The sequence below is a fragment of the Opisthocomus hoazin genome, chromosome 9 (genome assembly GCF_030867145.1).
Source record: "Opisthocomus hoazin isolate bOpiHoa1 chromosome 9, bOpiHoa1.hap1, whole genome shotgun sequence".
Classification (NCBI taxonomy): Eukaryota; Metazoa; Chordata; class Aves; order Opisthocomiformes; family Opisthocomidae; genus Opisthocomus; species Opisthocomus hoazin.
In genome coordinates this window covers 27,054,326-27,069,725 of record NC_134422.1, presented here as the reverse complement: position 1 = coordinate 27,069,725, position 15,400 = coordinate 27,054,326, and the positions used below count along the sequence as shown (strand labels likewise).

The following is a 15,400-nucleotide window of genomic DNA, read 5'->3' as shown; positions in this document are numbered from 1 at the left end:
AGAATCACAGAATAGTAGGGGTTGGAAGGGACCTCTGTGGGTCATCTAGTCCAACCCCCCTGCCGAAGCAGGGTCATTAGTCTTACTTATTTCAAGTAAAAATGTTAATGTTAACACATATACATGGGCTGTGATGATGCAGCAGCTGAAAAACAGGAAGTTGTAATATGTTGTACGCATGGGTCATTACTGGATCTTTGTCTTTGGGAGAGCTCACATAGATTCTACTGTTTCTTTCCATGTAGATTGCATGGTACAAAGATGGTAAGCGCATAAGGCATGGAGAGCGCTACCTCATGGAAGTTCTGCAAGATGGCAGTGCCAGTCTGCGTTTGCCTATTGTTTTACCTGAAGATGAAGGAATTTATACTGTCTTTGCCAGTAATATGAAAGGAAACGCCATTTGCTCAGCAAAACTCTACGTTGAGCCAGTTGCACCTACAGCAACTCCAGGTTATATGCCAGGACCAGAAGTTATGAGAAGGTACAGGTAGGTACACAGTAGTAAATAAAGTTCATGAGACATCAGTCTGCTGTGATAGTCCAAAAACTCATTACACAGCAGCTAAACAGCTTAAGTTATTGGAGTCTACATACCTCTAGAGAAGTGCTAAATGCTGTTTTCATGCTTTATACAGATTTATGTGCCAACTCTTTGTCTGAGTTGCCTTCTTAATGAGCAACACAGTTCCCAGAGCAGCATTATTCACACGCACATCCAGCCACAGTATCAGATTTACAGCCTCAGCAACCATATGTATTTCTTAAAGTACTCCTGTTTTGGAAAAGAATCTTCTGCACTTGGAGTTTTAGTACTGTGTGCAACTCTTGCTTCCCACCCTTGAAACAGCTGTATTTCTATGACAGAAAAAATCCAGTGTTGTCATGTACTGTGTTCTATCTCCATGTACACATGCACACATACACAAATGTACACAGGATTGCGTCCATATCTGCGTAGTATCCAAAATCCAAAAATTTCCCTGGCTATGGTGTATCCTAATATTATCTAGCTGTATAAATCACTGTCAAAAACCTAAAGAAAATTGACTGCAAATAAAAACTAGTTTGGTCACAATTTCTCACATAAATAAATTGGTTAACTTCTTTAAAATCAATTATTCTAAAGGCAATAGTTGAACCCTGTTTGTCATGTCGTCCAGCTGCTGTATGACATTATCATATACATCTGTCTTATCTTTTCCTTCGAGGTCTATTTCTCCACGTTCTCCAAGCCGGTCTCCTGCCCGCAGTTCTCCTTCTTGGTCTCCTGCCCGCAGATTAGAAGAAACTGATGAAGGACAACTAGAGAGATTATATAAGCCAGTTTTTGTGCTGAAACCTACGTCATTTAAATGTTCACAGGGGCAGACAGCAAGATTTGACTTAAAAGTTGTTGGCAGACCTATGCCAGAGACATACTGGTTCCATAATGGTATATCAGCCTCATTTTAATCAACAGATCATCTTAAAAAACAATTTTATGTGCATTTTACATCTTGTTGAGACACTATTTGGAGTGCAACTTTTTTTTTCATATGTATCTGCAGGTCAACAAGTAGTTAATGACTACACCCATAAAATAGTGATTAAAGAAGATGGCACCCAGTCGTTGATCATCGTTCCTGCTATGCCTGACGACTCTGGAGAATGGGCTGTAGTTGCTCAGAATAGGGCTGGCAAAGCTTCAGTCTCAGTGACACTGACTGTGGAAGGTATCTACTGTGCATGCTATTTTTTAGGAGGCTGAGGAGTGTTCTTATTAAAAACCATGGTTATGTCATTTCCTCTTGTGATAACCACCCTGTCTCTTTCAGCTAAGGAAGACCTAGTCAGACCACACTTTGTGGAAAGGCTGAAGAATGTTAGTGTAAAGGAGGGCTCTAGACTGGAGATGGCAGTGAAAGCTACTGGTAACCCTAATCCTGACATTGTGTGGCTGAAGAACAGTGACATCATTGTACCTCATAAATACCCCAAAATAAAGTAAGCATTTTTATTTTGTTTAAATAATAAAGGAGTTAATAGTCACCATTGTGCAAAGAACCTCCTACAGTGTGCGGAATACCGTTGCTTCCATAGAAGGGGTTCACTAAGGGCTTAGTCCAATGGCTACTGAAGCTAATAACAGCTTCTGCATTGCAGCAAGGTTAAGAGATATAAAATATCTTGTAGGATTCACTCAATTTTTTCCCGCCTGTATATTTGTGTATTTTGTATTCTGTCAAGCAAATGCTTTTACAACATAGATTTAGGGAACCTTTATCTGTCTTGGATTTTGAAGTCCTCCACAAGCAAAACTGCTATTGAATTTAAGACTAATTTTTATTAACCTCATCTGTTTGGTTCTTAGGCACTGCACTTATAAACATGAATAAACATAAACATCACCTCTAATTCCTCCAGATATTTGCATTTGGAGGCTTTGATGTAATTTTGGAGAAGGTCAAAAAGGAATAAAAAAGAAGTGCAAAAAAAGTTAAAAAAAATTTGTTTTACTATTTCAGGATTGAGGGAAGCAAAGGGGCAGCTGCCCTTAAAATTGAATCTACTGCCAGGCAAGATGCTGCATGGTATACTGCTACTGCTATCAATAAAGCTGGGCGGGACACTACTCGGTGTAAAGTAAATGTTGAGGTTGAACATGCAGAACCTGAACCAGAAAGAAGATTAATCATTCCAAAAGGAACTTACAAAGCCAAGGAGATTGCAGCACCAGAGTTAGAGCCTCTCCATTTGCGTTATGGTCAAGAGCAGTGGGAGGAAGGAGATCTCTATGATAAAGAAAAGCAACAGAAACCATTTTTTAAGAAGAAGCTCACATCTTTAAGGCTCAAGCAGTTTGGACCAGCACACTTTGAGTGCAGGCTTACACCAATTGGCGACCCAACCATGGTGGTAGAGTGGTTGCATGATGGCAAACCCTTGGAAGCAGCTAACAGACTCCGCATGATCAATGAGTTTGGGTACTGTAGCCTGGACTATGGAGTAGCTTATTCCAGAGATAGTGGAGTGATCACTTGCAGGGCAACTAACAAATATGGAACAGACCATACATCTGCTACTTTGATTGTGAAGGATGAGAAAAGCCTTGTGGAAGAATCCCAGTTGCCAGAAGGCAGAAGGGGACTGCAGCGAATTGAAGAGTTAGAAAGAATGGCCCATGAAGGTGCTCTTCCTGCAGTTGCAGTGGACCAAAAGGAAAAACAAAAACCAGAAATTGTTTTGGTTCCTGAACCTGCAAGAGTCCTGGAAGGTGAAACGGCGCGATTCCGCTGCCGTGTGACAGGCTATCCTTTGCCCAAGGTCAACTGGTACCTCAATGGACAGCTCATCCGTAAAAGCAAAAGGTTTAGACTCCGTTACGATGGAATCCACTACCTGGATATTGTGGACTGCAAATCATATGACACAGGAGAGGTGAAAGTCACTGCAGAGAATCCAGAAGGCTTTATTGAACATAAGGTGAGACTTGAGATCCAGCAGAGAGAAGACTTCAGATCTGTTCTTCGTCGTGCTCCTGAACCCAAACATGAGCCTGTACTGACAGAGCCTGGAAAACTTCTCTTTGAGGTACAGAAGGTAGACAAACCTTCAGAGGCAACAACGAAAGAAGTGGTGAAACTGAAAAGGGCTGAAAGAATCACTCATGAGAAGCTTTCAGAGGAATCTGAAGAGCTGCGTAGTAAATTCAAGCGTAGGACAGAAGAGGGCTATTATGAAGCTATCACTGCTGTGGAACTGAAGTCTCGCAAAAAAGATGAATCATATGAAGAAATGTTAAAAAAGACAAAAGAGGAACTACTTCACTGGACCAAAGAGATCCCAGAGGAAGAGAAGAAAGCACTTCCTCCTGAAGGCAAAATCACCATTCCTACATTCAAACCAGAGAAGGTAGAACTTAGTCCAAGCATGGAGGCTCCCAAGATATTTGAACGAATTCAAAGCCAGACTGTAGCCCAGGGGACAGATGCACATTTCCGTGTGAGAGTGGTGGGAAAACCAGACCCTGAGTGTCAGTGGTTCAAAAATGGTGTGCAGATTGAAAGGACTGATCGTGTGTATTGGTACTGGCCTGAAGATAATGTTTGCGAATTAGTCATCAGAGATGTGACTTCTGATGATTCTGCCAGCATCATGGTGAAAGCAGTCAATATAGCTGGTGAAACTTCTAGCCATGCTTTCCTGTTAGTACAAGGTAATTTAAATTCTCTTACTTTCATCCTACTGCTTATTACAGTGTGTTGAGTCTATATGGCCAGTGCACTTTTGATTGATTGCATATTGTTTTGCAGCCAAGCAGTTAATCAGCTTCACCCAGAAGTTACAAGATACTGTTGCTAAAGAGAGAGACTCCATGGCAACATTTGAATGTGAGACATCAGAACCCTTTGTCAAAGTGAAATGGTTTAAGGATGGAATAGAGATTCATTCTGGAGACAAATATAGGATGCACTCAGACAGAAAGGCTCATTTTCTTTCTGTACTAGCAATTGAAATGTCTGATGCTGATGACTACAGCTGTGCACTAGTAGAAGATGAATCCATAAAAACTACTGCAAAGCTTACTGTTGAAGGTAAGAAGCACACAGCTCAGTACCATGCAGTACTGTTAAAATGAAATTAGCTTCAGGAAGAAATAAAGCAATTTAAACCGATGTCTAATGCACTAAGAAATGTTCAAGCTGCTTCCGTATTCTTGGAATCCAGTATGAAAGTTTAGAGAAATGTTTGTGTAAAATGGTTACACCGTATATATATTAATTTCCTTAGGCTCATTTAATAAGAAATGTTTTCATCGGGATATCTAAACAAGCTTATTCATGAATGTAATTATTTTTGCCTGCAGGTGCTGTGGTTGAGTTTATTAAAGAACTTGAGGATGTTGAAGTACCGGAATCCTTCTCCGGTGAACTTGAATGCGAGGTTTCCCCAGAAGACGTGGAGGGGAAATGGTATCACGGCGATGTTGAACTCACTTCTAATCATAAATATGCGATTGCATCCCGCCGTGGTCGCCAAATCCTCACTATTAAAGATGTTAATAAAGATGATCAAGGAGAGTATAGCTTTGTTGTTGATGGAAAAAGGACTCACTGCAAACTGAAGATGAAGCGTAAGCATTTCTAATACTTACATTGTATATAGTTATAGATTTTCTGTGTTATAGCATATATTATAGCTATATCATTATGTCCCATACTGCCTTAATATTCAATATTCTTCTTATCTGCTATAAGGATTAATTAACTTCATTTGGTTCCACAGCTCGTCCCATGGCTATTCTTCAAGGACTTACTGATCAAAAAGTCTGTGAGGGAGATATTGTACAACTTGAAGTTAAAGTCTCCCTAGAAAATGTGGAAGGTGTCTGGATGAAAGATGGTCATGAGATTCAATCAAGTGATCGTATTCATATTGTGCTGGATAAACAGTCACACATGTTGCTGATAGAAGATGCAACAAGGGAGGACAGTGGAACTTACTCTTTTAGTGTTCCTAGTCTTGGACTGTCAACCACCGGACAAATCACAGTGTACAGTAAGTCATTATCATGATGTTGAAGGTGTGTTTTCTTTTTGAGTACTTTAGGATTACTTCGTAAAGGCATAGTTTTTCTCATGATTAATATTTTTGTAACTTTCAGGTGTGGAAATAGTGGTGCCTTTAGAAGATGTTCATGTAGTTGAAGGAACAAAAGCTATCCTCGAATGCAAAGTTTCAGCACCTGACGTGTCTTCCTCCAAATGGTACCTAAATGATCATCAGATAAAGCCTGATGAACGTGTACAAGCTGTATGTAAAGGCACTAAACAGAGGCTAGTGCTTACCAGAACCTATGCATCAGATGAAGGACATTATAAACTGATGGTTGGCAAAGTTGAAACAAGTTGCAATGTCACAGTTGAAAGTAGGTTTCCTTTAAGATGCACAATTCTTTGTGAAATTATTTCTTTAAATGCAGAACTGTTAAAAGAACTAATGTATTTGTAATGTATTCTTTTTATAGAAATTCAGATTATTAGAGGTCTTCATGACATCACCTGCACTGAAACACAGAATGTATCATTTGAGGTCGAGCTCTCCCATTCAGGGATTGATGTAATTTGGCATTTCAAAGGCCAGGAGATCAAGGCTGCTCCCAAATATAAAATTGAAGCACATGGCAAAATATATAAATTGACAGTGGTGAAGATGATGAAAGATGATGAGGGAAAATATGTATTTTATGCTGGAGAGAAGAAAACATCTGGAAAGCTTATAGTAGCAGGTTAGTAGAGGTGAAGTCAAAGATTTTTATTTCAGGATGATTTAAAATCTGTGCTTAATGTACTGTATTAAGTAATTGTAGCAATTGTGCTGTTTCTCTGCTTTTTTGTCTTAAATTTATCTTTTGTTCTATGTTCTCCTTGTTCTTCCCTGTATCTTTTGTGATTGGTATAATTTGAATTCAACAAAGCTTTTAAGTAAGTGCTTATATGTTTTGCTAAATCAGAGCCATGGTATGGAATGCTGTGGTATGCTTTTGATGTAATTAATGTAAAACAGAAGTTTTTTGTCTTGAATGTTCATCATACCTGTGCTGATGATAAAAATGATAAAAGAGAATAACTGGGATAGAAGTAAGAAATAAGTTTTTGTGATGTTCAGGTCACATTCTGTTGACTATTCACATAACTCAGAATGTCTATGGGCATGCTGCAAATTAGAGCAAAGAATTCCAGCATTACCTTTTCATGTAGTTGCACTTCTGTATGGGGAGAAGTTGAACAGCAGTGCAACAAAACCACGTGCTTTTGCTTCCCAACAGGTGGTGCCATTTCAAAGCCTCTCACTGACCTAACTGTGGCTGAGTCCCAGACAGCTGTTTTTGAATGTGAGGTGGCAAATCCTGAATCAGATGGCCAGTGGCTAAAAAATGGTAGACCATTACCTATGACAGATCAGTACCGTGCTGAATCTGATGGTGTAAAGAGAAGGCTCAATATCCCTGTCACAAAACTGGAGGATATGGGTGAATATAGCTATGAAATAGCAAGCTCAAAGACATCTGCCAAACTAAAGGTTGAAGGTCAGTATTTTTTATAACTAGCTGGTGTCCTCAAGACTCATTCCAGCATCACTCACTGTGTCTTGTATCAGGCCCTAAGATAGAAGCTTATTTTTCGTCATTTTGAAAATATATTTTTATATTATGAAGTGCTCTCTGTGATAACAAAATTATTGTAATTTGGAGTCTCCGTATTTGGAAAGTAACATGATATTTTTTTTAAAATAAGTTTTATTCAATATACTGGCTAGCAGGTAGAAATTCACTCTTTGCTAGTGGTGTAGTAAACATACCAAACAAAAAACCTGGTTTCTCATGGATGCTACAAGTAAATGTTCCTTTTTATGTTCCAAGCACACTACTTCAGTGGAAACTGTATAAATCAATATATACATACTAGATTTTAAAATGAAGCACCATGAATCAGTTTTATTAAGATTATTAAATTTACTATAATTTTCAATTTTGGTCTGTTTTGTCAAGGTATTTTTTTTCTTTTTTTTCTGTAGCTGTTAAGATAAAGAAGACACTAAAGAACTTGACTGTGACAGAAACACAGGAGGCAGTTTTCAGTGTAGAACTAACCCACCCTGATGTGAAAGGAGCTCTGTGGATTAAAAACGGTGTTGAGCTTGAATCAAATGACAAATATGAAATTTCAGTGAAAGGAACTGTTCACACACTGAAAATCAAACACTGTGTTGTCACTGATGAATCTGTTTATAGCTTTAAGCTTGGAAAGATAGGAGCAAATGCCAGACTTCATGTGGAAAGTAAGTCAGTCTGGTTAGAATGTTTGCTTTAATGTGTGGTTTGAAATTCAAATCAAACACACTGCTGAATCTTCCTAACTTTTTACTTCAAGCTGTCAAGATCATCAAAAAGCCAAAGGATGTGACTGCTTTGGAAAATGCTGTTGTCTCCTTTGAACTGAGTGTATCCCATGATACTGTACCAGTCCGGTGGTTCCACAAAAATGTTGAGCTTAAACAAAGTGATAAATACAAGATGATCTCTCAGAGGAAAGTTCACAAGCTTATGCTGCATAATATAACTCCTGCTGATGCTGGGGAATACACAGCTCTTGTTGGGCAAATTGAGTGTAAAGCAAAACTGTTTGTGGAAAGTAAGTATTATGAGTTTAAGAAAGTAATTATATGAATTGCTACACCAACTCGTATTGAACAACTTGACCTGACACTTCATAGCCTGTTACCTTTGTTTTTTTTCAGTCTTCCACATATAGTGACTTTTAAAAAATTGTTTATTCTCTTTTGTCTTTTTTTTCCCCCTCTTAGCCATACACATCACAAAGACCATGAAAAATATTGAGATCCCTGAGACCAAAACTGCCTCTTTTCAGTGTGAAGTTTCTCATTTCAATGTGCCTGCTGTCTGGTTAAAAAATGGTGTGGAGATTGAAATGAGTGAAAAGTTCAAAATAGTGGTCCAGGGGAAACTCCATCAGCTCAATATCATGAACACAAGCAGTGAAGATTCTGCAGAATACACATTTGTCTGTGGAAATGACCGAGTCAGTGCAACTCTGACCGTAAAACGTACGTAAAAATGAAATTGACCAGAATATTTTACAGTTACCAATAACAGAGTTTGTGTTAATACATGAACTTGGTGCAATTGAGACAAACCCAGCACTGTTGTAGAGGTATTTTCAAATAATCCTAAACAGCCTCAGTTACATTATTAAAAGAGATCTAGAAGCTGCAAGTCAGATCCTGGATTCTTCTGTTTAGACCAACATGCCTAAATGCCAAGTCACCATAGGAGACATAATATGGATTCCTATGTCATTCAGAAGTTTTGGGAAATTTAAATGTAGTATTGATTCTGGACACAAAGACTTTTTTTTAATATTACCAACAATCGGAATCTGTCTTCAGGAATTTTAAACATCTCTGATCCAGTTAACATGTGTTTAAAATAAAGCAAAACAGAAGAAAAAACCCCAAACCATGTCCATTTCTTTTCTTTTAGCCATCCTGATTACCTCCATGCTGAAAGACATCAATGCTGAAGAGAAAGATACGATAACATTTGAAGTTACTGTTAACTATGAAGGTATCTCATACAAATGGCTAAAGAATGGGGTAGAAATAAAATCGACTGATAAATGCCAGATACGAACAAAGAAGCTCACACACTCCCTCTCCATAAGGAATGTGCATTTTGGTGATGCAGCAGAATACACTTTTGTTGCTGGAAAAGCAGCTTCATCAGCCACTTTATATGTGGAAGGTATTTGCTCTCTTGATTTGTATATTTAATGACTTCCAGTGGCTTAAATGCATGATGGCACTCATTCTACTTTTTTCCTGCCATAGCCCGTCACATTGAATTTAGGAAGCATATTAAAGACATCAAGGTTGTGGAGAAGAAGAGGGCTATTTTTGAATGTGAAATTTCAGAACCTGATATTCAGGTCCAGTGGATGAAGGATGGACAAGAACTCCAGATTGGTGACAGGTAAATGATTGCTTCTACATCATATTGACTTTTGTTACGTATTTTCTCCCAGGAAATAACTTGCTCGTTTTCTTTTCTGACTTCCTTAGGATGAAAATTCAGAGAGAGAAATATGTCCATCGTCTCATCATTCCTTCCACAAAAATGTCTGATGCTGGTCAGTACACTGTAGTAGCAGGTGGAAACACATCCAGTGCGAATTTGATAGTAGAAGGTCGTGACATTCGTATCAGAAGCATCCGTAAAGATATTCAGGTATGGCATATATGGAAGAATAAATATTTCATAACTTTGTCACTCGAAGAATAATGCAAATGAAGAGCAGCAATATCTGATCTACAAGAGTCCTACCACAAAAATCTGTAATCATAAGGTCAGGGCTTTCTTTTAGGAAGCTGGAGTGAGGGACTATCTGTAAAAATAAATTCTATTTCTAATGTTTATTCTACCTGTTCAAAGGTCATTCAGAGACAAAGAGCTGAAATTGAATTTGAAGTCAACGAAGATGACATTGAACCACAGTGGTACAAGGATGGTATTGAGATCAACTTCCAATATGAGGAAAGATACAGTTATGTGGTGGAAAGGAGAGTTCATCGAATGACCATCTTTGAAACAACTTACTCTGATGCTGGAGAATATACATTTGTTGCAGGACGGAATAGGAGTTCTGTTGTTCTCTACGTGAACGGTATGTGACCCCGCGAACAATGCTTTGACTGTATTTCAAAGTAAAAAAAAAAAAAAAAAAGAAAAATCCAAAAAGAATCTTATGTCTGGAACACTACCAAAATCCTCATGCACATGGATGTTTCTTGCTCTGCTGAGATAGCTGGCTAGCTGTGGAGAATGCTACAGCTGTTCTTTTCCCCACTGTATTTATTTGGATAATAAATAAAACCTATTTGTTCATATGGACAAATATGCCTTGCCAGAGGGGTCAACCTAACAACTCTTGGACACATTTTGCCAGAAAACATGCCAGTACAGCTAATTATGTTAAGGCACTTGCTGCTAGATCATTCCCCCATATCAGGGAAAAGGGCAGATTTTCATGGGCACGCAAGGTTGCGAATAATAAGATTTAAAAAAAAAAAATCCTTGCTATTATTTTTGGAGCTTTGATAAATATAAATAATGAGATTCCTCTCTCTCTCCTTCTTTCTCCCCCCCCCCCCCTCATTTGCAGCTCCGGAGCCACCTCAGATTATTCAGGAGCTAGAGCCGACCACTGTGGAGTCTGGAAAACCTGCCCGCTTCTGTGCTATGATATCAGGCAAACCCCAGCCCAAAATTTCCTGGTACAAAGATGATCAACAGCTTTCTCCAGGTTTCAAGTGCAAATTTCTTCATGATGCACAAGAATATACTCTATTGCTGATTGAGACTTTCCCTGAAGATGCAGCAGTGTACACCTGTGAAGCAAAAAATGACTATGGAGTTGCTACAACTTCAGCTTCACTTTCAGTGGAAAGTGAGTTTCCCGTGCTCATAACTATGTCTGTGAAATGAGATTGTCAACATTTGTGTGATCTTTGTCATTAAAAATGACTTCTTCTTCTTAATCTTTAGTTCCAGAAGTTGTCTCTCCTGAGCTAGAAGTGCCAGTGTATCCACCTGCCATCATAATACCACTACGTGATGCTGTTACATCCGAGGGACAATCTGCTCGTTTTCAGTGCAGAGTTACAGGGACAGGTGGGTTTAATGAAATCCTGTACATCTTTTCATCTCTCAGAATTTTTCATCTTGAACTCAGAAGAAATGCAACAGCATATGTGCTGTGATGAGTCTTTCCCTAGAAGTACAGTTATTTGATACACGCACGCAGCAAAGTGTTACTCACTGACAACTATCAGTTAAGCAAGTCATATCTTAAAGATGGCATCAAGCACGGAAGTTATAAACTGTCATAAACATTAAGCATTTCTAAAAAGATGGTCTGTTTCAAAATATTTGGCTTTAGAAACTTCTCAGTGTATCAAACACTAACTGATGTTGGAAAACTGTGTCAGTGAGTAAAATGCAGTTTCAAAACACGCAGTATCATGGTGGAAGAGCATTATCACATTAAATGAACATGACGAAGTTGCTGATGACACACAGTGTCATATCAATTAACTAAACAAACAGATTGAAACTGTGCCTCAGTCTTTGTCTTGATGTTCCTAGGTATCTCGTATCACTCTGCACACAGTAAATTGCAATTGCATTCTTCTTCCTAGCATAAAAAAGTGTTTGCTCATTGTCTTTTTAAGTGTAGATTTTCCTTAAATAAGTTTGCCAGTTGTAGTTACATAGAATATCATTCTACAGTTAAAATAATTCTTTCCAAGTAAACACAAAACTGAATATATCTACCTTTCTTCACTTCAATAAGTGGCCTAGAGTATGACTAGTGATGAAATATTCACATGGTAAACTGCGGAATAAGATCCTGTTCCAATCCCCAAAAATTTACAATTATTTTTAAATAAATAAAACTCCAAATTTAAAAATGATCCTGAGTGACAGTTGTGTAAAAATTCACATAAAATTGGTAGTATACATATATATGCAAAATATATATAATTTGCATTTCCATCACTTGAAATCAAACTCCAATTTTTTTTTAAAAATGTTTTACAACAAATCTGATTCTGCTTTTGGAAGTGGTGCTAAAACTCTGTGCAGAGCATGCTAGTGTAACTTTTTTACAGGAACTGTATTGATGTGAATGCAGAAGCTGCATTCACAGCACAGAGCACAAAGATCCTTTCATTTAGGTCCTCTTTCATTGAATCGCAGAATCATAGAATAGTTTAGGCTGGAAAAGACCTTTAAGATCACTGAGTCCAACTGTAAACCTAACAGTGCCAAGTCCACCACTACACCACATCCAAAGTGCCACATCTACACATCTTCTAAATACCTCCAGGAATGGTGACTCAACCACTTCCCTGGGCAGCCTGTTCCAATGCTTTGTAATACTTATGGTGAAGAAATTTTTCTTATTGAAAATTTCCTTTATTGAATAACATGCCCAAATGGATTTGCATACCTCTCACTTGTGTTGTGGAAACCTTTTATGTTAGGTTAGGTAATACATGATTGCAAGTGGAGCCATTTAACAGTACACACAATGCAGCTGGCTATTGAAACACTGTCTCTTTCTTTTGATGACAGTAATAACACACTACTTGTGTGAAAATTTTTGAGTCATGATGTGATATAGTGCCAGATGGAGAGGCAAGATTAAAGGCTGCTTCAGTCCTCTTCTTTCCTAAGTCTACAAGAATCTATACAAGTCAAGTAACACAACATTTTATTCAGCAATTTTACAAAGGTACAAAGACAGGATCTTTCTTGAGAAATACGAAGTGTAAAACTTATAATAACTTTTTATTTGCAATAAAAAGAGGCAAAAAAAGGATATTCCATTTTAATTTCTTTAACCTGTTCAACTCAACATAGTGATTTTATAGCCTGTTTAATCTGGTAACTGTAGCACTATCCCTTTTTCAAAGTAAGACTTTAACTGACTTTAGTAGTAGCAAAATATTTTTAAATATATACATTAAGTGGGGAAAGGAAAAATTACTTTTACTCAGTATTGTAGCAGCAGTGGAATCAGTTTTCCCATACAAATATTTTCAATGCAGAAATTAAACCAACAAGTAGGATGCTTTCCGCTGTTCATACATTACCAAAGTAATACAAGGCACATTTAAACTTAAAAATACACTTGAGATTAAGATTTCTGACTGATCTAAATATGAAAATAGTGTTTACTTACTAGCCTCATATCATAACTTACACATTTTTTTCATATTTCTGTTACTTAAGCAGATCTGAAAGTTTCTTGGTACAGCAAAGAGAGAGAGATCAAGCCATCACGGTTTTTTAGAATGACTCAGTTTGAAGATACTTACCAGCTGGAGATTGCTGAAGCTTATCCAGAGGATGAAGGAATCTATACCTTTGTGGCTAGTAATTCTGTAGGCCAAGTGACAAGTACTGCTACCTTGAAGTTAGAAGGTACAGTGTGCAATTAAAGGAGATGTCTTGTTTAGGTCACATTCCAATACTAACCTTAATATACACTGATGATTATATGTGAGTTGTTGTCTGTCATGTTGTCGTTTAACTCAATTACTACCATTTACAATGTCCACAGCCTACATTTGTGTCTCCAAAATATAGATCATGCACAGGAAGGCTTACTTCACAAGTTTTCAGTGTTCCATGCACCTCACCTTTTCATTCTCTCCACTATTAGAATCCGTCGTGCACCAAACATGGTAGAAACCTTCTTTCTAATGGAAGTGCTTTGCTTACACATTCTTTGATTTGACTGTGAGGAGAATCTAGTAAGAGGTTTTGTATAAAATAAATTACTTTGAAATTGTTGGAAAACATGTTAAGTAGTGGTGTGTACGAGGTACTTCAGCAGCTATAAAGAAATAGTTTAGACTCATACGAATTGATGAAATGTTGACCAAAGTTTCAGAGCAGAAATATTGTCTGGAGAATTTGCTATTTAAGTTCTATGTTGTCCTTGATATTATTTAACCGTAAATATTTTGTTTCTTTTTGTAACAGATTTTATAAATGATGAATTAGAATAGCTCATGCTGTTAAATTACAAGTTAGGAAAAAAAATCTTGAATGAGAGAAAAAAATTGTTGTAGTGTAGGGTAAGAAATTAAAAGTTGGCATGCTTCTTTTCAGGATTTAAAAAGGTTGAAGAAGTTACATCAGAGTCCCATTGGCATATTTCTTCATCTGTTTCACTTAAGGAGGAGTCTGTTGGCCAAAGGCCCACCTTTATCCAGCCTATTTCAAGCTGCAGGGTATGCAGTGGGGAATCAGTCAGATTTCAAGCTAGAGTCTCTGGCATGCCCAAACCAAAAATCCAGTGGTTTCATAATCAACAGCTCATGTTGCCAACAAAAGACTTAGTTTTCCACTTTGATGAGTCTACAGGCACAGCTATGCTGATAATAGTAGATGCTTTCTTAGAGCATGCTGGCCAATACTCTTGCAAGGCAAGAAATAGTGCTGGAGAAACAACTTGTACAGCTACACTTACAGTGACTGCAGAAGGTAAAACCCCCATTTTTACTTCAAAGGGATTTAGTTTGTTGTATACCACACTTTTATGCTGCTACTAATGTTCATCTTTCCTTGTTTCGCACCTTTTCTTTACCAGCTAATATTAGTAGTACCTACCCTCTGTAATCTAGCTGCTGTCATTTCTTCTGTTTAAGCTGTAACATTCAGAAATTTGCAAATTTGTATCTTGATATATGTCAAAGAATAGAATCATTTTACTGAAGGCATTCAGATTTTCAAAATAACCAATTAAGTGAAGTTTAGAACATTGACTGAGGTATTTTTGCACTATCCTGTAGGAAAAAAAAAAAAAAGAAAATACCTCCTTAAAAAGTTCCAAATTAAGTTTGCAATACTAAATTGGGCAACTTTGGTGAAAGAAGAGACAAGCATCAACTGCATGACTAGCTTAGGTATCATTTGTCATTCATATATGTGAATGGATAATCTTTGTGTCAAGAGCATAGTGCATCTGGCATGCTGAGTTTTCAAATGAAGATCATTCATTTTCATACTCCATGCTGTTTGATTTTGGTCAGAGCATGGCCCAGTAAAGTTCTTTAGATACTAATATTGTTATTTTTGTTACTTGATTATACAGTGCAAGCCCTAGATAGGCAAAGTTCTGGGAAAGATGTAAAAGAGTCTATCCGGTCTCAGGCTATATCAGAAGTTCATGTTTCTCCTCTCACAAAGAACAACATTAAAACTTATCAAAAAGAATTTAAATCACTGCAACAACCATCACGGGAATCAGGTGTACAGGTTTTT

General features: G+C 37.6%; 1 protein-coding gene across 32 annotated transcripts in view; it reads left to right on the top strand.

Moving 5' to 3' along the window:
* TTN (titin) overlaps positions 1 to 15,400 on the top strand; it is a 245,384-nt gene that overhangs the window by 22,670 nt on the left and 207,314 nt on the right. For all 32 annotated transcript variants that reach the window (XM_075430105.1, XM_075430099.1, XM_075430122.1 and 29 more), the window contains 21 exons: positions 246 to 490; positions 1,212 to 1,435; positions 1,551 to 1,715; positions 1,818 to 1,986; positions 2,508 to 4,198; positions 4,296 to 4,577; positions 4,850 to 5,116; positions 5,269 to 5,541; positions 5,648 to 5,911; positions 6,011 to 6,271; positions 6,812 to 7,072; positions 7,561 to 7,824; positions 7,917 to 8,177; positions 8,350 to 8,610; positions 9,047 to 9,307; positions 9,394 to 9,535; positions 9,625 to 9,790; positions 9,995 to 10,226; positions 10,725 to 11,009; positions 11,108 to 11,233; positions 13,364 to 13,552. In XM_075430105.1, coding sequence (XP_075286220.1) covers positions 246 to 490; positions 1,212 to 1,435; positions 1,551 to 1,715; positions 1,818 to 1,986; positions 2,508 to 4,198; positions 4,296 to 4,577; positions 4,850 to 5,116; positions 5,269 to 5,541; positions 5,648 to 5,911; positions 6,011 to 6,271; positions 6,812 to 7,072; positions 7,561 to 7,824; positions 7,917 to 8,177; positions 8,350 to 8,610; positions 9,047 to 9,307; positions 9,394 to 9,535; positions 9,625 to 9,790; positions 9,995 to 10,226; positions 10,725 to 11,009; positions 11,108 to 11,233; positions 13,364 to 13,552 — 6,289 coding nt within the window. The remainder of the gene's footprint in view (positions 1 to 245; positions 491 to 1,211; positions 1,436 to 1,550; positions 1,716 to 1,817; positions 1,987 to 2,507; positions 4,199 to 4,295; positions 4,578 to 4,849; positions 5,117 to 5,268; positions 5,542 to 5,647; positions 5,912 to 6,010; positions 6,272 to 6,811; positions 7,073 to 7,560; positions 7,825 to 7,916; positions 8,178 to 8,349; positions 8,611 to 9,046; positions 9,308 to 9,393; positions 9,536 to 9,624; positions 9,791 to 9,994; positions 10,227 to 10,724; positions 11,010 to 11,107; positions 11,234 to 13,363; positions 13,553 to 15,400) is intronic.